The following is a 23,581-nucleotide window of genomic DNA, read 5'->3' as shown; positions in this document are numbered from 1 at the left end:
ACTTTTTACTTAAGTCTTATAGCCATACTGAAAGGCCTTTCAAAACATATGTTTTATCTCTTTTTTAAACACACTACAGAATGCTTGCTTGGGTACCATAGCTCAAGATTAATACCTGAGTTCTCCTTAGTTATTCCTAGAAAATGACATGTTTTACCATTTCATCATTATTCTATTATTTCTGCTAGATGCTTAACTTGATGTGTTGGCATGGCAAATTAGGGCTGATATTATAAGAGACTACAAGACAGGAGACAGTTTATGCTATGCTTTTATCGGTATGTTTTCTTGTCAATTTCCTTTTTTAAGGCTGACATCCCGCATTTGATAATGAGTGTTTCAGCTTTTGCAAGTTAGGTGTACTTTTAGCTATTTGTATATAAAAGAAGAACAAGAAGCTGATTGATAACAATAATCTGCAACAAATAAATTGTTGGAAAGGAGAATGTCACTGAATTTGTTAAATACTATTTTGTAGTGTAGTGTAGTGTCGAGTGCTGATGATGCAAGGAGAATGTCACTGAATTTGTTAAGTGCTATTTTCTAGTGGAGTGTTGAGTGCTGATGATACAATTTGGCTAGCACTGTCGTGCTTGTAGTAGTAAAATGTATTATATTATTTTCCATGTGTGCAGTTTCTAGTGATCTGCAATTCCCATGGGACCAAAGTTTAATTAGAACAGATATATCATACAAGCTGGGTAAAAGGGTCAATGAACTTGAGGAAAAAATGTGATAATTAAGTTGGTTCAACATTACTGCTGTTAAAGCATATTTTCTGGCTAACTTTGGTCAAATACTGATGTCTTGTCACATTAAGACATGTTCACTGGTAAGGGAAACCACCCGTGCAACATGTAAGATAGGATACCTAACTAGAAATTGAGTGGAGGATCCCTCTTTATCTTTGTATTTAGACATTCTAGCAAGATCTGAGCTCATAAAATGCTATATTAAATTTTTGAAATTTTTTGATTGGTAATTGTTAGACAATGGTAATTGCTTCTTAATTGAATTAATGAATATGTGCATACTATATCAATTGCATAGACGATGTTGTTTCCTAAAGAAACAATCATTCCCTGCAGAAAATTTAGAAAACTATCTAAACAAACTAAAGTTATGTTACTGACCATTAAATAATTAAATATCATTCTAATACCCTCCTTTGATGGTCATTTTTCAACTACACCAAATTACCCCCTAAATTTTACAAGCTTGTCTAGATTTAGAGACTTGGTGAGGATGTAGGCAGTCTGGTCCTCATTTTGAACATAATTCAATTGTACCGATCCGTCATCTAGAAGATTGCAGATGAAATGATAGTCAAACTCAACATACTTGGATTGCTCATGGAAGATTGAAGTTTCGGCAAGTGTGAGCACCTCTTGATTGTCACAGTACAAAGGTGAAGGACTGGCTTGAGATATTTGTATGTTAGAAAGCATTCTTTGAAGCCAAAATGTAACAACCCATTTTCTTGGTCTTATTAACAACTAACATACTCAAAGAAATATAGTTATTACTTCATTTTTATAGGAAGACAGTTAAATCAGTTTTAATCATATGAAAGAGATTGATGGTTAAAATCAGTTATACAAAATTTCTTAACTATGAACTTAATACACCATCAAAGAATTTATTGTAGAAATTTTAAATCCACATACCAGAGAATTGGAACCGATAAACCATTGTAAGAAGGCTTCTGCAATCACCCAGATTAGTCCACAAATACTAGTATAACAAAATCATATAACGACTACCATTCAATATCGCTATATCAAAATCAAGTGTTGATTACCATTAAATACCACTATATAAAATTAGGGCATCACATACCACTGTATCAATTAGGGCATCGATTACCATTGGATCATTTATGGCTTCAGATACCATTGTATCAATTAGGGCTACCACTGTATCATTTAGGGTTTCAGATACCATTGTATCATTCCTTTCCTTCCAATTGCTTAACTGTGGCAATAACTCAAGATTAGAAGATATGCTCATATTTATTATTCATACAAATGAAAGTTTGATATATCAATTCATCAGATAAATCTATCTCTCACATATAAATGTAAAATAACTATAACAATGATATAACTCAATTATTCTTACCTTCATCTTGCATGTACATCATAGAAGTAACAATACCTGTTTCCAACAACAATTGAATGAATAGCTTATCTTTGTCTATTGTGTCAGGGGCTTAACCACCCAACCTCGGACCATAATTTATCTCCACACAGTCTCCATCGAGAAAGGCCCTCCCTACTTGGAATAGATAGGGATCATCTTATTATCCACTGAGCATCCTAGTATCTAAACACCCCATTCGACTTGACAACAGGAGATTATATTAACAGGATTATGCATGAGGTATTAAGTGTTTCATTACTTAGTTATTCATATCTGATTTCATTCTTGGTTCTTGTAGGTTAACTCCACCTCTTCATCATTTCAATGGCTTCTTTGCTGGTGAATCCTAGGTGCCTGAAAGATTATGATCATTCTATTTTATTTACACCTCTTCATCATAAAATCATTCAAGTTTTTACAGCTACCATTTGAATTCATAAATGATGTTTAATCACAAGGATAATTGATGAAGATCTTCAATGAACTCTATTTAATGCAGGGAACCAACAACAAGATATTATAAATTAATCTCAATCTAACAATGCATAGCCGGCTATGGTCGGGCATTCAAATCAGGGAAAGGAGGAGTTATGTATATGAAAACATATTTGCATTATTCTCAGCGCTATCAATATGTAGCCGACAGCAATCAAAGAAGGAAGAAACTATGAAACACAAACACATGTTATATTTCTTGTAGCCGACTACAGTCGGGCATATGCTTAGCAAAGGAAGAAATCCTATGAAATACGATTGCATTTAATCATGACCTGTGATTGTGATTGCAGCTGATCTGGACGTAGCTCCTTCCGTCCTTGGCCGAAACCCCTGTTGGCAAGTTGTTTCACCCACTAGCTTTGAGAGTTGGGTTGTGGAATGCAAAACGTTGGTGGAGCAAGGAATAGAATAGAATGATATGGGTGGGCAGACAGAATGCAAGTTTTTGACTGAGAAGGAAGTCTTGGCTTGAATGATTCACACAGCTTAGAAGGAAGACATAGAAAAAACATGGAATAGGTTGATGGTAACGTAGATGCTAAGTTGAATGCCTTAATACAACAAGGCAGATGAAAATATATATAAAAGTGTCGGACTCCACTCACGGCTAAAATAAAAGGAGGGCCGTGCCTTCTTGGCTTCTGCCGATTATGTAACATATGCCATTTCGTTTTACCAAGTAATAAATCAACTATGAAAGAGAGGAAGAAAGAATTTAAATAAAGAGGAGTTGAAAAGATTATAGTCGATTCAAATTTCCAAGTATTAAATCGACTATAAACAAGGAAAGAATAAAAGAATGTAAAGAGAGTTGGAAGGTTATAATTTGAATGTTATTATATCTAGAATATTATTATTATAATATATACTTGCATATGTTCATGTAAGTATATCAATGGGGTAACATCATTATATTAAGTTATTATAATGCAAATGTGCCATTTTATTTTTATATTTATATGCACATATATAAATATTTATTATAATAATATGATGAAAGATAAATTAAAATCCTTGAGGTACGTATTATGTTTTAACTCAATTATTTATGTTTCTCAAATTATTTATTTAAATAGCTCTTGTGGGTCCCACAAACGTATCCTGTTTCAACTCACTAGGTCCTCAATCCATCTGCCCAGTGATGGTGATGCTCCTGTGCCTAATTCTTTTCTAACAATGCATCCACCCCTTTGATGTGTTTCCTACAAAGAAATTCTTCGCAGTTAAATTATATTATCGTAATAAATTATTTAATAATAATGGTTAACCATCTTTTCAACTCCATGAAGTCGTGATAAATTATTAGCTGGCTTGTTATCTTCATTTGAAATTATAACGACTAATTGTCTTACCATTTCGCAAGATTATAACAAATCAACTGTCAACTGACTTCATGTGAACCTCAACGGTTATATTTTAAATTAGGTCAGAAATTGGGATGTAACACAAAATATCTTATAAGGTGGTTTAACAGTTCTCTGATATTTTTCTTTTGTCAAATAAAGAGCTATTGCAGTAGTGCTTGCTACTTCTTACTGGTCTATGTGACTTCCTTAGTGGCTATATTGAAGACATGGATTTAATCTTCCTGCCATCAAGAGAAGAAAATCTCAAAAAGAAATGGAAAAATATAACAAATTTTCCCAAGAATTCCACTATATAAGCCCTAGTGCATATATAATTTGTTTTATAAATAATTGCAAAAAGGAATTTTGTAGATATTGTGTGAAGATGGTATAGTTCATCTTTCTACAGGTTGATAAGATGGCTCCAAGTTGGCATCATGACTTTTGGTAGCATACTGAATCTACATTGGTACTGAATTGATGTTGAGGTTGGTGCTAGAGGTTTGCCCTAATTTGAGATTTAGTAGGTGAAGAGCACATAGGAAATAATGGGAAAGGGGGCCGACGGGAAAGGAGTGGTGGTGATTCAATATTTTAGAGCATTTAAACTTTTAACTGCATGAAACTAAGTAAAACATAAATAGAGCAACTATAAAGATGCGTACACCGAATTTCTCGTGGAAAACCTATTAGATTTTTGATCAGATATATGTAAGATGAATGTTAAATTTTTTAGATGAATTTCTGCTAATATTCCCCAAAAATAATTATCTTAGAATTATTTGTTCCCTTTAAAGTTTTAAACTATATCTCTGATTCAATATGGAGGATACAAACTTTACTTCACAAGGAGGATCTGTCTAGAATGTAATATCTGAAGGCGTTGATGCTTAGAACACTGTTATTAGTTATGTGCTCATGTTTCTCAACTGCACTTCGGTCTGTTTATATATTTAAGCATTGCCAGTCTGGAGCCATGCCCACAAATGAACATGCCTCCACGGTACGTGGAGATATGTTACTTCGTGGACATGTCTCCATGTCACATGCTGAATTGACCTAGTCGATGCTCATTAACTGCATTTTAATATTGATTTGAAATTGGTCTTAGTAATGAGTTTGAAACACAATTTAGTAATCGGTCAAATTGATAAATTTAATATGCTTTAGAATAATAATTATAATATATATAATTTCTTAAATTATTATTTATATTAATTTCTTCAGCATTACATTTATATGCAAGTTCTCTATTAAAATATATATTATCTATATGAGCTATGTATATATATAAAATAAATATTTATTCTTTATTATATCTTATATATACTCACATATATCTACGAATAATTTAAAAGGTAATTAGTCACATATGGTTTTATCCAATTGAAGCTACAAAACAATAACACTCCCTCTTAGCTAGGGAGGATAATAGGTATATCAACTCAAGGACATATCACCTTAATGTAACATCATATTAAATGGCATGTTCACAGATATCTTGTTTTGGAGATATGCACCATAATGATATCAAGTCTCATGAGTAATGGCATACTAATATCAAGTCTCATGAGTAATGGCATACTAATATCAAGTCTCATGATATTTACCAAGTACTCAGAGTAATGGCCTACGAATATCAAGTTTCATGATATTCACCAAATGCTCAGCACACGTATCACCTATGTGATACTAACCATATGGACATTATAATCATGGTTTGTTCACGGATATTAGTTTCCCACGATTTATCTATGGAAAACAACTAGTAGATATCTATGCGATGATATCAATCTCTCAATTGATATTGATTGACAAGATATTATCTGTCATTATCTACTTGGATATCGACCATATGATATCCATCATGGTAGAAGATCAAGTTATTGTAAGATCGCCACCTTGCAATAGCTACTAAAAGTACAAGTGATAATCATTTAGAAGTCATCACTTCTTCATGATGTAAATAGGGTTCAAAAGAATCATGAATTAACACTCATATTGAAAATAGAAATTTTTTATTAGTACAATAATCAATGATGTTGAGACTCATTCTCAGTAATTACAACCTTAGGAAGTTTACCTTTGAAGTATTCTACCTTCATTTTCACAAGAGGCTTGGTGAGGATGTTTGCTATTTGGTTATCTGTATTGAGATATGTCAACTCGACTACATTTTTCTGCACCATGTCTGAAATGTAGTGATAAAGTGTATCAATGTGTTTAGATATGTCATGAAACACTGGGCTTAGGGAGAGTTTTATGCAACTGTGGTTGTCACAATGGATGATGGTAAGATCTAGTGGTTTCCCAAATAATCCAACTAGAAGCTTTCTCAACCATGTTGCTTCTCGTACTCCCATATATGCTACAATGTACTGTTCTTTTGTGGAGCTCTGAGCTACTGGTGATTGCTTTCTACTGAACCAAGATACTATATCTGATCCTAAACTGAAGCAACATCCTGGGGTGCTTTTTCAATGCACAAAATTTGCAGCCTAGTCTGACTCAGTGTACCCATTCATGTTAAGCTCTATTTGTATCTTAAACCATATCTGATTGTACCACAGAGATAGTTTAAGATGTGTTTAGCTTCTAGCAAGTGTAATTTCTTTGGTTCACACATGAACTGATAAGTGCATTCACTGCATAACAAATATCAGGTCTGGTGTTTACCAAATACATTGGCGATCCAATTTGAGTCATGTTGTGAGGTTTTCACACCATCACCCCAAAACTTTTGGGGACCCCCTTTTTCGGGCGAGCCTTGGCAATTTTCGCAGATTTGGGGATTTTTCGGTTGCCTTAGCAAAATTTGGAGTTGTCTAGAGGTTTTGAATTGGTAATTTTACACCTTGGATGCCTTCGGACTAGGAGAGGGATTTGATTTTTTTTCAACTAGTGTGGAACTTGATATTTCCAGAACATGTATTTTTATCCTTAGCCAAACAAAATTCAACAACATCTTTTTGATAGTTAAGACAATATCTGGTAGGATAAAAATTGCAAAATTTGGACTTAGACGGATTTTTAAAAATTTGATATAATTGTATAAGCTTGAACATTTTCAAAATGAATTTTGGATTTAATTGTTTTGGAAAATCTTGAAATTTTTCAGTGAAAAGAATTTTGATAGTGAAATTACATTTAGAGTTTGAATTTCGACTGCCAAGAAAAGGATTTATTTTGTTAAAAAATTGAAATTGTATTGCAAAATTGAATTTGTACTAAATTGCAAAATTACATTAATTTGGTTGAAATTTTGCATAGAGGATTATAGAAATGTTAAAGGAAATTGGTAATTTGGAATTCAAAATCCATTTTGGCTTGCTAGATTTGATTTTAATGATATTTTAATTACCAAAGCATTGTTAAATGAAAATTTTGACATCTCCTAGGCTTACTTTGTTTCTATTTTGCAAATTCGGATCAAACTTACAATCAAATGGGCTACTTTCACTATAGGGATAAGTAATTTTAATATTGCATTTAAATCTGGGCCATTAATTAAGGGACTAACTTAATTTTGTTTTCCCTCCAGGTAGGTCGGCCCACTTGGAGAGGCAAAAAGTTTGGTATAAGAGGGGCTTCCCCCCTCTTATTTCCTCATTCATTCTTTCCACCTCCTCTTGCAAGTTGGAGCGATTTTCTTCTAAGGCAATTTTTGGGGCCTGATTTTTCCTTGATTGGCAGCTATTCTTTTCCCTTCAAGTTGGGTGATTTTTGCCCTAGGTCAATTTCGAGGAGCAGATCCGATTTTTCCTTGGTTGGACAATTTCTGCCCGAGACCGACTTTGTGGTGAAGAGGCCTGATTTTTACGAGATTGACATCAATTTTGAAGTCTGATCTTTTCCTTCCAAGGGTTGCAATTTTCTTCTTCAGCTTGGCGATTTTATTTGGTGAATTGACAAGGCAATTTAAGGTCAAAATTCAGTGGCATGAGCAGATTTAATATAAAATTCTCATTCATTTTTAGAGGTGAAGATTGGTTTTAAAGGCGGATTCTATTCCTTGTTCTTGCTTGGTTCGTTTCCCTTATCTTCTTGCACTTTTCATCCACCACTTAATCATTTCCATTGATAGGCTAAAATTGGGAGATAAAGTGTAGATTTCATGATAGGACATTTGAAGAGGCAGAAATAAGCTAGACCGCCATAGGATTAAAGTTGGGAGATATAAGTGTAGTTCATCCTAAGGTAATGAAGCGATAGAAATAAGTGGTAGTCCCATCCCTAGGAAAGAAGGTTGGAGATTGATAAGTGTAGAGATAGGACTTGGAGAGGAAAAAATAAGCTAGATTCCATCAATAGAAAGAAGGCTGGAGATTGATAAGTGTAGTCCATATCATTTAGAATGAAGTGGCAGGAATAAGTGTTTAGGATGGTAGATGTTAGTGCAAGCAAGAACTCGAAGGGATCCAATACCAAAAAAGACAAGGAAGACATGATCCTTAAGACCACCTTCTCAAAAGTGAGGCGAATAAGTGATACCAATATCGATATGGTGAACATGGTACAGTTGAGGGATAGATTGAAGGATGATCCCCCATGGCAAAGATCTACAAGAGCGGAATTGTACACACAGCGACTTTCCCTCCAACCTTGCCTTGTCCAGAATTGGTAATGGAATGTGCATCCCAGTTTGATATTGTGACCAAGTCCATCATTTTTTATGAAGGGAAGAGAGTGTTTTCTAACATCAACAGATAAGTGGTTGAAGAAGTATTCAATATTCCCCAGCATAGAAGCATGATAGTGGTAATGATGGATGAAACAACCAAGTTCTTTCAGGGTAACTAGGAGGCCTTCTTCATTCATCTAAAGCAAAATTGGTTATAGGAAGGCAAGAAGGGAGTCACTAAGTCGTCAAAGCTCACCAAGTCAGATTTCAAGCCAGAGTATAGTGACTTTATTGTGCTTCTCAGTTGGATCATGGGCATGGCTCAAGGTATGCAATTTGAGAATTAGATTTATTACTTTATTGAAGAAATTGAAAATGGAAAGAGAAAGTTTGATTGGGCTAAATCATAAGTGAAAATTTAGAGTTTCAACTTAGGACAGTGTAAAATCAAAAGCAATTCTATATGGGATCCTATCTTTTATATTTTTTTGCGAGACTATATGAAAATCTTGGACTTAAGGCCTTAAGAGTGATTGGCAATGGGTCGGGGCAATGTTCCGTGCATGAGTGCCATCCATAGCTTCATTTGCACAACACTAAAGATTATAAGATGTTTTATGACGCCTTTGACATGAAGACGGTAACGATATTGCAAGGGACACCTGTTAAGAGGCTCTCATTGGAAGCGGAAGCAAAAGTTAAGAAGTATGGGAGTTGGTTCATCCAATTTCCATGATTCACATATATTAGAGTAGCAGGAAGTATAGTTTGTCCCAAGAGACTTCCAAGGTATCCACCTGATAGAATAGTTTTGATGGAGTTGGCTAGAGAACTTGAGCGTTATGACAAGATGATGAAACTTAAAGGTGAGATAGGGATTACTTTCTCATTTGGCATAGGCAATGATACTTGCCCCAATCTTGTTCCCTTTGTAGCTGCGAAGGAGTTAGAATGGTATCATCTAGGATAGTATAGAGCAAGACGAGGATTCCATCCTAATGGTCTTATCAAGGCATCTCACGAAAACACATTCAAACATATTCCTACTATAGAAGATTTTTGGGCCAATGCATAGGATGACTTTCACGTGAGGAAGCTGGCTTTCTCAAGATTGTTAGTGGGCATGATGAGGGCAATCAGATGGAGAGGCATTGATATTCCTGATCGACTGGAAGATGATGAAAATGTGCTAAGAGAAGATTATGATATAGTGGATGGAACAAAGTTGGGTCTAGTGGATTGGGATGATCATCAGGATCCTTCCTTAGAGGTAGTTACAAGGACATCTGATCTACACACTAAGTCATGGTACAATGAGAAGTTAAGGCAATTACAAAGTCAAAAGATATGCCTTACTTATGAAAAGATGAAACCATAGGAAGAAGTTCTAGTGGAGTCAGTCATACGGAAAGGTAAAGGCACTAGCCAACAACAAAGAGCAGTTAAGAGCAAGAAGAGAAATTTGGAGGTTGAGAAAAGTAAAGAACTTTAGGAGCCTTCAACAAAGAGACAGAATGCAACACCGTGAAGGGAGAGCATAATTGAGGCTATAAGCCAAGGAGATAATACAAGTGGACGAGGGGTTGCGCTAGAGGTGAGTTGTAATTCGGAATCAGGCGATTACAGCAACAGTACTGAATACTCTCATCTCCCAGAGAACCAACATGGAGATGATGTGATAGTCACTAGTGAAGAAGAAGATAGGTCAATTGATATTGAGGAAATAAGCAAGACATCTGAGCCCGTTGGTGATGCTTTTCTAGTCGAATGGAATCCAGATTTGGGAGATCGACTACACTGCTATGTTTAAGGCAAATGTTTATGCCAAGAGGCGAGGTGGTAATTGGCCGAATAGTTGAAGATATTCAAGGGTTAGTGGAAAAGAAAGATAGTGAGAAACTGAGACAAATTGCAAAAACGGTGGTGAAGGTAAGTAGGAGCAATGATGAGGGTCACCAAAAAGTTCAGATTGCTATACCAAAGGTTAGCAAGGCAGTAGATGAGATTGTAGCCCAAGAATATGAGATTGTAGAGCATAATGTGGGATGAATCACGGATGACATGAAATGTGAGGAGATCCAAGAAGGCATGGTTTCGATTAGAGAAACGTTGAGGAAGGCAAATGAAAGGATTGCAAAGTTGGAGGCTGAAAACTAGTATTGGAAAGATTGCCAACCTATCCAACAGTTGCATCAGGCAGCCCTTCCGCAACACAGCTGGAGCAATATATAAGAGATATCAGCTCAGCTGCACGAAATCAAAGATTGGTTCAGTGATATAATTCAAGATGGGCGAAGTTTCTTGCCTTCCTTTATCTTGACATTCAGGTCATTGTTGGCTCTTACAGACAAATTCAGAACATTTGAAGGGGAGTGGAAGGATTTCCTTCTAGTCAAGGACTTAGCGATTCCCAGGCTACAGGCATTTATCAAGCTACCAGAGAGATATTTGGAGAGAACCAAGTTGGTAGATGAAAGAGGAATGAGTACGATGGAGTCTTGGTTTGTTGTCTTGACCATCAGATTAAGGATACATGAAGAGATACAGAATGAGATCACACAACATAGGCTAGGCATTGACACTTCCATTTCAATCATGATGAGCAATGTTGGGGCTACACTTGATTTTGAAGATATCAAAGAGGAGAACGTCAATGAGACAGAATTTGGATCAAGATTGGATGAGTTGGGGAAGGTGGTTATCAAGAAGAAATATTTGGGCATCCTTGCCTCCCTCAATGCCTTTATCGGATGTGCGAAAGTATATGAGAAGGATCATCAGAAGACACTACAAGCAACAAGCAACATGATGAATTTAGTTGAGCACAAGATGAAGCATACGCTTTCGCCTCCCATGAAGGAAGTCAACGACAGGCTAGCCAAGTTCATTGACTTGGCTAAAAAGATGAAAGAAATGGGTAGAATTATATTAGAGGATCATTTGATGTAAGCTTAACTGGCAAATTCTCCTTTCTTCTTGGGTAGGATGTGTAGGGTAAAATTGCGGTTCAATTCGATGGTATATTTATGAATCAAAAATACCCTAAGAATGTCAATCTAGAATTCGTAAACTCGTGAGAGATATAGTGAGTGTTTGCTCAAGGGACGAAAATAATAAGTCAAGAGGTTTATGAATGCAAATTAAACTATCCAAATTATCACTCCTCTAAGATTACTTCCGCAAATGAATTCTAATCTAAAGTTTAGATTCTCATTAACACACTTCTTACACAATTAAGCACAATGTTTTTATGAATGCTATTGCAAAGTTTTGTCCAATTAAGAGTTGATCTAATTATGAGTTTAAATCCACTTTGATTGTGACAGGAAATTTAGTGGCGACAGGAAGTATTGTAAATAGCAATAGGAAGTATTATAAATAGCGACAGGAGGTTGTTCAATAAATGGATGGATGTGGTGGGAAGAATGCAGTGGAAAGTATTCTATACTAGATGAGGGTTTGGTATTTATGCAGCAATAGAATAATGAACAGATAAGAATGTCGCAACCAATTACTTCATCGAACAATTGAATCCTTGATTAACAACAACAAGCATTGCATTGCCGCAACCAATTACTTCATCGGACAATTGAATCCTTGATTAACAACAACAAGCATTGCATAAATCTTAATTAACAAACATATATGCATTAAGCTTCCTAAAAGGTACAAACAATGAATCAATATATAAATGCACACATTCAATTCAATCTGAAATAAACTTCAAAGCAGACAACCAATCAATATGTAAAAGCACACAACGTAACACAACTTGAAATGATCTCACCAAGCTTCTTGAGAGGGGGCCCTTCCTCTGGTCCACGTGGTGAGCAAATATTCTAATGTCGACTGCTACAGAGTCTTCACTTTTGTTAATGCCAAGAATTTCAGAGATAGTTTAAACGGAGTCTTTCATATATCATAGCATATCGTCTTACAAGTTTATCATTTGTTTATATAGATTCCCATTTGTTTAACTAACTAATAAGCAAACTTTTAATGGTTGATGGCCTTTACCCTAAATATGCATAAGCAACAATTTGGTTTGGCCACTGGCCTCAAGTCTTTAACAAAATATAACCAATCATGAAGTCTCTAACTATTTTGTTCAATATTTACAAAACGATTTACTCAAAATGAAATAACAAAACAACGGCTCCCAGCTGTTCATTGCTTCACGTGATCAGTCCATGTTCATCCATTATCTATAGTTCCTGTAGCAGAATAAACCAAGATGTATCATTATTTCTGCATTAACCATCCACTCTTAAAGAAATATTTCATACCTTAAAACTTTATTAAATGCATTATATTCTTTAATGATTAATGGCATAATAGGGATTAGGACAGGCTTAAAGCAAGGCAAGAATGTAGAAAGAATGTACAAAAACAAAGCACATTTGCACACCCATCAGGATGGGTGTCTGATTTTGTTTGGGTACCATTTTGGTGCCTTCTCATTGGTTGCCACTTTTCCTTTTTTTTATTAGTCCATTGATGAGGTGGAATTTTCTCATTGGTCGATGGGGTGGCAACCCTAATTATGGTTTCTAGTATTTGATTTGGATCATTTATTTTGCCTCTTAATCTCTAGTTTTGGTTTTAATTTTGGCCCCTATATAAGGCCATTTGCTCTCATTTGTAAAGGGTTGAAGAAAATTGTTGCTTAAGATAATACCAAAATTGCTTCTCTTATCATTGTTGTGACTTGCATGGTGATTAGGGACACTTGGTGTTATTGCATGGTTTCTACTTCCAATAGAAAGTTAAAAAGGGTTGAAGAAAATTGTTGCTTAAGATAATACCAAAGTTTCTTCTCTTATCATTGTTGTGACTTGCATGGTGATTAAAAACACTTGGTGTTATTGCATGGTTTCTACTTCCAATAGTTAGAGTTGAATTTCATTGAAGTTGTTAAAGTATATTTTATTTTAAGAAAGTTGTTAAGAGTAAGAGTAGATGGATAGTTGTATGGTGATATTAGTGGATGTTTGATAGCGATCTATAAACTAGGCTACTAGCATCCTAGTGGCTGGTGAGGAAGTCTTGCGTGGTAATCTAGTCTTTTTTCGTTTGATTCATTGCATCTATGGAGGTAGAGCCACTTGTAAGTCTTCATCAGATTTGATCCCTATCCATTTGCTATTCTTTCCATTCATAGGAGTAGAGGTAAAGCAACGAGTAGTGTAGTAGTTGGAGTTCATTCAAGAAGAAAGTTAGACAGGTATAAGTCATTTGAACACGCACACTCCATCATCACCATCAACATCATTTGGCGCTAGTATACCTTGTAAAGCTAAGATTTCGTCACCATCACAACAAAAGTCCAACATCCTTGAATGAATAACGTAAGCCTGCCTACGTAATTTACCAACAAATCACATTAAATATAACTGAGTTAGTATTGACAGATGTAAGGAACATTGGAGTTTTTCTCATGTCTTCCTGTGTATATACTTTTCAAGAGAGGGTTGACTGTTTGATATTTTGTGTCAAGTATTCAGTTCCTATATGTTATGTAGTACAAAATTGACATCAACAAGTCATCAGTTGCCTCTTTTGGCTTGTGTAGATTTTTTTCCTTTGGAGTTGTTGATGTTTGGTAGCTTTAGATGGATAAACCCTTGAGACTAAAGTTAAGGTATATACATAATATGGATATGTGTGAGATATAATATATACATATGTAGTTAAATAATCAATTTTTTTATATTAATTAAATAATAATGAATAGACATGTCCCATGAACGGACATGTCTCCCACGTGTCATCCACAATATAAATAAGAGAGAGATCACTGCCCTTGGAAAACACATACCTAATAGGTAGTGCGATTACATTTGCAGCGATCCTGAAAACATTAACATGGTATCAAAGCCAAACTGCAAGTGTAAGAAAGGAGTAAAAGGAATAATGAATAACATAGTGACTAATGGACAGGAAAGGAGATAATCAACTATAATAACCAGTGCTCAATAAAATAAGAATATGTCCACACAAACATCGAATCAGTATTCTTACAAAGGCGGTTGGTACCTATGACTTTCCACAATCTAAGGACATTAATAACTATGTAAATTATTTATAACAAATTCATTCTTCATCATCAGGGAATTCACATCTCTAAGTCTGTCCCAACAGAGATATCATTGCTAAAGTGTAAAACAAGATGAAGTTTGTTCTACAATTCCTAGCGTAAAATGGGTCCTCGTTCATGGGCAATGTGTACACATATTTCACGTATGATAGTAACAGAGACTCCTTTAACCTAAATAATTCTCTGTTCAAGCCCTTGACATTTGCTAACAGAAACAAAGATCCTATGTACACAAGTTGGTATGTTGCCATGGTTGACAGCATGTATTCAATGGTGTAAGCCATGGGATATTCGAATGATACAATTGTGGTTATGGAAAGCGGATAGATTATGTTATGGGATTGGCATGAAGGCCTCAATTGCTATGATTGAAAATGTCCAAACATACAACATGTGCTGTCCAATATAGGGACACCGAAGAGGGTTGGAAATTGGATTAAAATACTCGTGCTTTATCGGGGCAAAGAAAATGTGAACAGTCAAAGGTGGTTTCGACTCAGACAAGAAGAAAGACCTTGACGACAGAGGCCATCAAATGGAAAGGATCGTGAACAACTTAAAGACCATAAAATTAAAATTACTTTGAAAAGAGATGTACAAGTTTGCGCAAGTCAGCCTTAACTAACATTTGTTGTGACCCAAATCAAGGGAGTTATTAGAAAGAAATACATAATGCAAGAATCAAATAAGAAATAAGGAAGCGAAAGGCATAGTAAAGTAAGAGAAGCAAAATATAAATAATCACCATCATGGGCTCCCATGGATCTGATTTATTTATTCCACGTCATGCAAACAAAGAGGAATAATCCATGTTGCCACCGAATAGAAAAGGAATGTGAAAGGTATAAAACTTAATCTCCGAACTGAAATTAAACGAGCAAAAATTGGATGACTGCATCATAGGTGGGTTTGTACGACACATGAATTGTGGACCCACTATGTAAACAAAATATAAAATGGGGGGAGCATCCAAAACAAAAAAGGGAGAAATAAAAGGAAAGTGAAATTGGATGCATCTCAATTTTATTACCAGTAGAAAAACATCTACACCAGTAAGAACCATTAAACTATTATTGGCAAATAGTTACCCGATGCCTGTTTACTGTACAGGGTAAACAAATACTTATGGCATTAATAGATTAGAATGTAATGCAAAAAAGATACTTTATTCATGTAAGAATATATGCAATTCCAAATACGATGATGATCCATAAATCCATTTAGACGATGTACATATACTTCCCGAAGGGGTGACTCAACTGTCACGTGACCTTTCCCATACCAACTCAACCCGTCGGCTACAATATAGTTTTTACTGACATCGTCCCCCCCCAAAAAGTTAAGTCGTATGCGGATGACAAAATAGAGACAACTTATACATCAAAACTCAAAATATGACTTAAACTAATAATTACATTAAGACTCATAACAAACTAAGAAGTAGAGGGATGCATCCTTGGTGTGGTAGACATCCCCTGTGCTCTATGCTCATTCAGTTGTGCTCGTAGTTGATGCACTTGCTTGCTCCGTATCTCCAAATCTACTTCGACCTGCATCTAAATCTCCAAGGTTGATTGCATCATCTTGGTAATCTCTCTAAGCTTTGCCTCACAATATAGTTTTTACCAACAACAATGCATCAAATTGCATGTGCATTTTTATCATTGGGTACCGACCCAAAATCGTAAGTATGAATGAATGTGTTCATTTCATAAAATATTGATTTCTAAGTTCATGATTTATTATATATATATTAATTATCTAGAAATATTTGTCAATACAAAGGGATAATATTTAATAAATTTTTAAATGTGACAAAATAATTAAATATTTATTTTATCTATATTATATTGGAATGATCTTATATTATTAGATTATTTATTATCCTTGAGTATTATATTAGTCTCTCTTATTTTTTTAATTTTCAATATGTACTGCAAGGGCTATTTGCGTTGATATTTCCTTTTTCTCTGAGCACGTTCTTGCAGGAAGAGGGAGATTGATATCAAATTTAGAGGGAGTCTGACACTTCTTCAAAGACAACTTTGGATGAGGAGCTCAAATGATTGATATTCAAAGAGAGTTCGAAAGTCCTTGTGTGTAACAGTATGATTTTAATTAGCCTACCCACTGTATACATCGTGAGAAAGTGACGACTTCCAAATGATTATTACTTGTATTTGCAAAAGTTATTGGAAGGCAATGATCTTACAATAACTTAAATCATGATATACATTTTGTGTAAATGTTGAAATAGATCATGATGGATTATATCTTGTAACTTACAACTTAGTGTTAGATGTCATTAACTTGACGGTATATGAATTGAGTGTACAGTAATATTTGAGTACTTGGTGAATATCATGTGTTGATATTCTAAAAGGCCAATACTCAGAGTATTTGGTGAATATCATGTGTTTATATTTTGAAAGGCTAGTAATCATGAAATCAAAATTTCGTTAAAATTTGCCATGCCTAAAATTACCAATGGTTTAATATCTATTTTGTGCTTATCCTCCCTAATTAAGGAGTGTTGATATTTGGTAGCTTCAGTTGGATATACCCTTGAGACTAAAGTGAAGCTATCTATATATTATATATATATCTGAGATATAATATATATATATATATATATATATATATATATATATATATATATATAGTTAAATAATCAATTGTTATATTAATTAAATAATAATGAATAGACAAACCCCGTGAAGGGACACGTCTCTCCATGTCTCATCCACAATATGAATAAGAGAGGTCGTTGCCCTTAGAAAACACATACTGAATAGGCTGCGTCATTACATTTGCAGCAATCCTGAAAACATCAACACGAGTAGACATATGCTTGCAATCCATGACCCCAAATTTTTTCAGGATGTCAATAGTATACTTCCCTTGACTTAGAATATTGTCATTTGCTTGCTGCCATACTTCTAAGCCTAGAAAATAGTGAAGAATTCCCAAATCTTTCATTTCAAATATGGATGCAAGATTTTGCTTGTTTTGAGTGATGAGATCATCTTCCCTTGTGATTAACAAATCATCAACATAAAGAATAATAATCAATATATCGCCATTTTCTACCTTGAAGTATAAATTTGGGTCAAGATCATTTTTGTAAAAACCAAGTTTTGATAAATAATGATCTATTCTTTCATTCCACGTTTGAGGAGCTTGTTTGAGACCATATAGTGCTTTCTTCAATCTGCAAACATGGGATTGCTTCTCGTGTACTACAAATCCTTCTGTTTGCTCTATGTGTACTTCTTCATCACTTCATTTAGGAAGGCAATCTTTACATCCATTTGATGAATTTTCTGTCCCCTAGATGCAACAATAGCCATTACAACCCTGATAGAGGTATACCTGGCAACTGGAGCAAATGTTTCTTGATAGTCAATAGCTTCTTTTTGAGAGAAGCCTCTTGCAACAAATATAGCTTTGTGTTTTTCAATGCTTCCATCTATAACATGTTTTATCTTAAATAACCACTTGGAGAAGATCATTGTTTTGTCTTTGGTTCTTGGTACAAAATCCCAAACATCATTCTTGAGGATGGATTTATTGTCTTTTGTCACGACACTAGAGAATTTATTTGGTCTATTTCTTTCTCTGAAAGTTCCTGGAGGGTTTGCATATTTTTTTGCTTCTTTAATCATTTTCCTAGCCAATAAAGGTCTTTTCTTATTTTCTTTATATTCCTCTAAGGTATTCATGGGTTCAACGAAATTATTATCTTCTACGACGTCTTGAGTCTCCTTTTGAATCTCAAGAGAGGGATCCTTTTGTGGATTTTATTTATTTATTTCATTATCATCCTTGGATTTGCCAAATTCAATATCTTCATCAAATATCACATCTCTACTTAGTTCAATATGCCTTTGTCCAAGAATGTAAATTTTGTAGGCTTTAGAAGTTTCACTATACCCAACAAGAATTCCCTTTTGTTCTAGAAGGCCCTAATTTTGATCTTTTCTCTTTAGGAATATGAGTGTAAACTAGACAATCAAATATTCTGTGGTGACTTATATTAGGTTTGACTCCAGCGAATGCTTCTTTAGGGGTTTTGTTTTGTAGTTGAGAGTGAGGGCATCTATTTTGGATCTATACTTCTGTACTAGTAGCTTAAGCCCAAAGGTAAGTTTCTAAGCTATGATCATGCATTATTACTTTTTCAACTTCAACAATAGTTCTGTTCTTTCTTTTTGTAACGACATCTTGTTGAGGGTTGTAGGGAACATAGAAGTCCCTCTAAATCTCAACATTTTATAAAATATTGAAAGATTTCTTAAGTGTATGCCCTCCCATTGTCTGTTCTTAGTGTTTTGGTCTTCTCTTCAGATTCTTTACATTTTAGAAAGTATATCCATGTCTTCCTAGAGTAGTCATCTACAAAGATAATATAATACAAAAATCCTCGTTTGGAGGGAACAAACATAGGTCCACATAAATCAGAAGAACAAGTTTTGTTACAATATTAGATTTACTTTCACTATTGTGAAAAGTGCCTTTGGTGTTCTTCACTAATGCACAACCTTTGCATATCCTTTGATGATCAGGTTTGAGTTTAGGTAGTCATGTTACCATCTTTTTTAAAGAGGGTAAGCCACGAAAATGAAAATGTCCTAGTTTCTTGTGCCAAATTTCTCTTTTATTGGTTGACTCATGGATTAAGGCTTGAAGAGAAGTACATAGTACTTTCCTCTTCATGAAAGTAACTCTAGACCCTTTGTCTTTGAGTACTGAAATAGAAACTAGATTTCTTTTGATTTTGGGCACAAATAGTACATCTGTGAGTTGGAGTGAGATGCTTGATTTCAGGTCGATAGTGCATGTCCCAATTACCTTTATGGGATAACTTTTATTCTCTCCAATAGCTACTTCATAATCATACTTTTATTCTATGGGTTTTAGAGGAAGCCCATTATGTGTCAGGAAGCCCCATTATCTGTTACCTAGGTGTTTAATTTGTTCGAAACTTGACTAGATAGGGCGGAATGAAATACAAGTTTCTGTGAATCCATATTCATGCTTGTTTTATTAACTTAAGCAAAAGAGGCTTGGGTTTTGGGACCATCTAGACACTTCATAGTAAAATGACTTTATTTGTCACATCTATAGTGTTGCACTTTAGATATGTCCCTTCTTTTCTTGAATGATTGTTTCCCACTTGTATCCTTGCCCTTTTTCCTTTTTAGATTAGCCTTCTTACGTCTTTTGTGTGATTGAGTGGTGAGAATCTGAATGTCCTCTTTTATGTAATTCATGCCAATCCCGCTAGTTATTAATCTAGACTCTTCTTGAATGCAATCAACTTTCAATCAGTGAAATTTGGAGTGTGCTGATAGAGTTTGAAAGCTTTGCAGGAGAGTATGGAGAAACTTAAGCTTCATCAACAGAGGTTGGCGGAGAGCTTGTCAGATCCAATGATAGTTGAGAGGGCAGTGAGGTATATGGCTCCCACCTTTAGAAGGCCAACATCGAGGTTGCAGGGAAGGAAGCTTGAGTTTTGCCCGACAGGTGTCAATGATGCTAATGTACCTATATTTAGTATGACACTTGCGAGTCCTATCCACAGTGTTGATGATGGACTTGTTTCACTAGGACATGTGGATGTGGCTGTGATTGATAGTAGCTTTGAGCTTCAGTAGGTTGAGGCTCCCAAAGTAGTCGCTATGGTTAGTTCAGAGGCAGTTGGTGATGTAGTTGTCACTGCTTATTTAGACTCATTGGAGGAGGGACTTTTCATTGGCGACTTATATGTCACCTACTGTATTGTTGCTTCAAAACAGGAGGCAGTTGCTTCCTTTGGTGGGATCGAGGCGCTTATGGAGTCAGCCAACTATGATGTCGATGATATAGGTGTCACAACAAAGTCGGGAGATGTGGATGCAGATGGTATGGACACATCTGATGATACTATGAGCTACACCAAGTATGATATACCTTATCAGATATTGGGTGATGACTCCGAGGAGGTTTTTGACGAGTCTCAGGATCGATGTTTACATCATAGTTACGGGACTAAGATTCGGCTCTGACTCGGAAAGTCAAAATTGGACTCGGACTCGGACTCGGCGATCGAACTCGGCAAGGTCTCAGAAAATTGAAAAACCCATGAAATTCAAAGATTTTTAAGGATTTTAAGATTGTTTCATGCATCTTTCAGTCAATTAAACAACAAATACACAATAATTGAGATAAATAGAAGTTGCTTAATACACATACACAATTTTGCATAGATCACATAAGTATAAATGCAAATTTTTGAAGGAAAAAAACTAAATAACACAATATAAACTATAAAGTATAAAGCATAATAAACATACTGTCACTCCAATGTCAAAGACTTAACTGTCTACCTCAGGCATTATACCTTTGCTAAGGAGACAACGGGTTTGCAAGTTGATATCAGTTCTTTCATCACACAATTGGAGGGTCTTGATGCCATTAAAGAACAACAATCCATCATAGCAGCTAAACACTCCTCTCTTATTTCTGATACAGAATAGAAAGTCAAGACATGGGCCTCTCTTTGTAGTAACACAGATTCTCAACCTCTGGCCAATATTGATAAAATGGTGCAAGGTAAGATTGAGGATGAGCGTGTGAGGCGGGTCCGTGAGCTCAATCTACGGGTTCGTGGACTCCCCTCTACCCATGATCCTCTTGCAGCGGGACGCTTTTTCCTCTGTGATCAACTTGGTCTTACTGAGATTACGGTTGATAGGTGCTGGTTTGGACATGGGGATGTCCTTTTTATCAAATTCTTTTCACTTGCAGACAGGCTTTAGGCTCTCTGTGCTAAGAGGAAGTTGTTTACACTTCCTTTGAAGATCTTCTTGGATGAAGATCTCACGAAGTCCCAGGTTGCAGAGCTCAAACATGCTCGTGGTATTGTTGCTAAAGCTAGGCGGGATGGTAAATGGGCTGTTATCAGAAATTTGAGAGCTGTTATTAGAGATTCTCCCCCAAGTGGTTGGGAAAAGAGGCAGGCCCCCAAGGTCAAATGACGGTCCCACCAGCAGTCGGACAAGAGGGAGGCCCCCACTTGCTCCCTTCTTGTTAACTGCTGGAATGGTAATGGATCTTTATGGTCCTTACCTGGTCTTCTTCTCGATGTTGTGGGTTCCACCGATATTCTTGTCATATCAGAGACTCACGAGAGTTCTGTGAGTCCTCTGCCAGGTGTCACAGGTTTCCAGTGGTTATCCGTTTTTAGGGAGAAGGTTCGCGTTTCGGGTGGTGTGCGGGGTTCAGGGGGTTTGGCCTGTTTGATTAAGGATGATATTTTCAGTAGCACTTCTATCGTACACTCAAATTTGTTTGCCAAATTTATGTGGGTCTGTATTGATCGTAAGTGTTATCGTCAGAGGGATATCTACTTGGCTGCTTGCTACTTTCCACCGGCAGTATCTCACTATGCTATTCATGGTATCGATGACGGTGATCCTTTTATTGATCTTTGCGAGACTATCTCTCAATTTACTGCTTTAGGGGACATTATTATTCTTGGGGATTTCAATGTGAGAACCAAAGCACTACAGACTCCACTTTATGATCGTCGCTCTAACCCCATGTGCTCCACCGAGATTGATCCTACTTCTTTAGGGTTTCATAGACTTTCTGAGGATGCTCTTGGGCCGTTATCTGTGTATGGTATACATTTGTTGTGGTTTTGTGAGTCTTCTGGTTTGGTGATCCTGAATGGCCTCTCTTGCTTCCCTGGTTCTAAGATCTTCACTTGTTGGCCTCATGGTGGTGGTGCTAGTGTCGTGGATTATTTTCTTGCCTATCCCTCGTTCATCCCGTGTTTTCGCAGTTTCACCATCTTGCGCCTTCTTGTTGCGGATCACTCTCTCCTTAGCATTCATTGTAGCCTCTCCCCTTTTTTAGCGCCCTCACTCATGTCACCTCATCATTCTTCTATTACCACTCACTTGCCCATTCGCTTCCATTTCATTGATGGTGACTGTGAGCTCTTCTCCACTCATCTTTCCAAACTCCTTAGCCCTTCGGGGTTCTTTGACTCGTTCGAGGCCACCTCCATGTTTGACTTACTCGCATCGGCTATTCTTAAGTCTGCTACCCTTTCCATCCCTCATCGCCCTCCCTTGCTCTTTTGCAGCAAGCATCGTAATACTTGCCCCATGAACCAGTGGTTTGATTCAGACTGCAAATCCTTTCATCCTGCTATGCGCTCTGCTTTTGAGGCTCACTCCATTGACTTGGCCAGTATTTGCTCGTCTTATCTTCGCTTGCTTCGGAGTAAGAAGCATAACTTCATTGCCTCAAAGTGTAAGTCACATTGCTCCACATTGGTTAGCAATCCTCAGCTCTTTTGGCGTACTCTTTACCCTCGTCATCCCCCTTCGCCTTCCACCCTTGACTTTCACTCCCTTGCGTCACATACCATGGCTCTTTATGATATTCCTGGGAAGCCTTCCATTCACCCCCCCTTGCCTCCTTTCGTTCGTCTTTTCACCCCTTCCCACATTTATGAGGCTATCAAATCCATGAAATGTAATAGAGTTGCTGATGAGGAAGGTTTTTAGGCTGAGCTTTTCAAGTTCGATGCCTCAGTTCTGGGTCCCTATCTCTCTGTTTTTTTTAATAGAGTGATTCACACTGGGTTTCCGACTTCCTGTTCTAGACACTTGATTCATCCCATTAACAAGACTGGGCCTGTCTCTGATCCGGGGAACTACAAAACCATCATGATTGGGCACACTTTTGCCAAACTGTATGCTACTGCTCTTAATACTATGCTATCAGCGGAGCTCGATAGGATTGGTTGTAGGGCTAGAGGATAGGCGGGCTTTCAGACGGATTATCAGACTATGAACCACATCTTCATGCTACAGGCTATTA

At 36.2% G+C, this 23,581-nt stretch overlaps 1 protein-coding gene across 2 annotated transcripts in view; it reads left to right on the top strand.

Annotated features, from left to right (window-relative positions):
- Positions 1 to 23,581, top strand: part of CYP59 (cyclophilin 59) — a 272,359-nt gene that overhangs the window by 156,855 nt on the left and 91,923 nt on the right. For both annotated transcript variants that reach the window (XM_089811494.1, XM_089811493.1), the window contains exon 10: positions 223 to 278. In XM_089811494.1, coding sequence (XP_089667620.1) covers positions 223 to 278 — 56 coding nt within the window. The remainder of the gene's footprint in view (positions 1 to 222; positions 279 to 23,581) is intronic.

This window comes from Cupressus sempervirens, chromosome 11 (genome assembly GCF_028749045.1).
Source record: "Cupressus sempervirens isolate cs-2001-9-10 chromosome 11, ASM2874904v1, whole genome shotgun sequence".
In the NCBI taxonomy this organism is placed as follows: Eukaryota; Viridiplantae; Streptophyta; class Pinopsida; order Cupressales; family Cupressaceae; genus Cupressus; species Cupressus sempervirens.
Note: the sequence above shows the minus strand (reverse complement) of the source record. Positions and strands in the feature narration are given on the sequence as shown.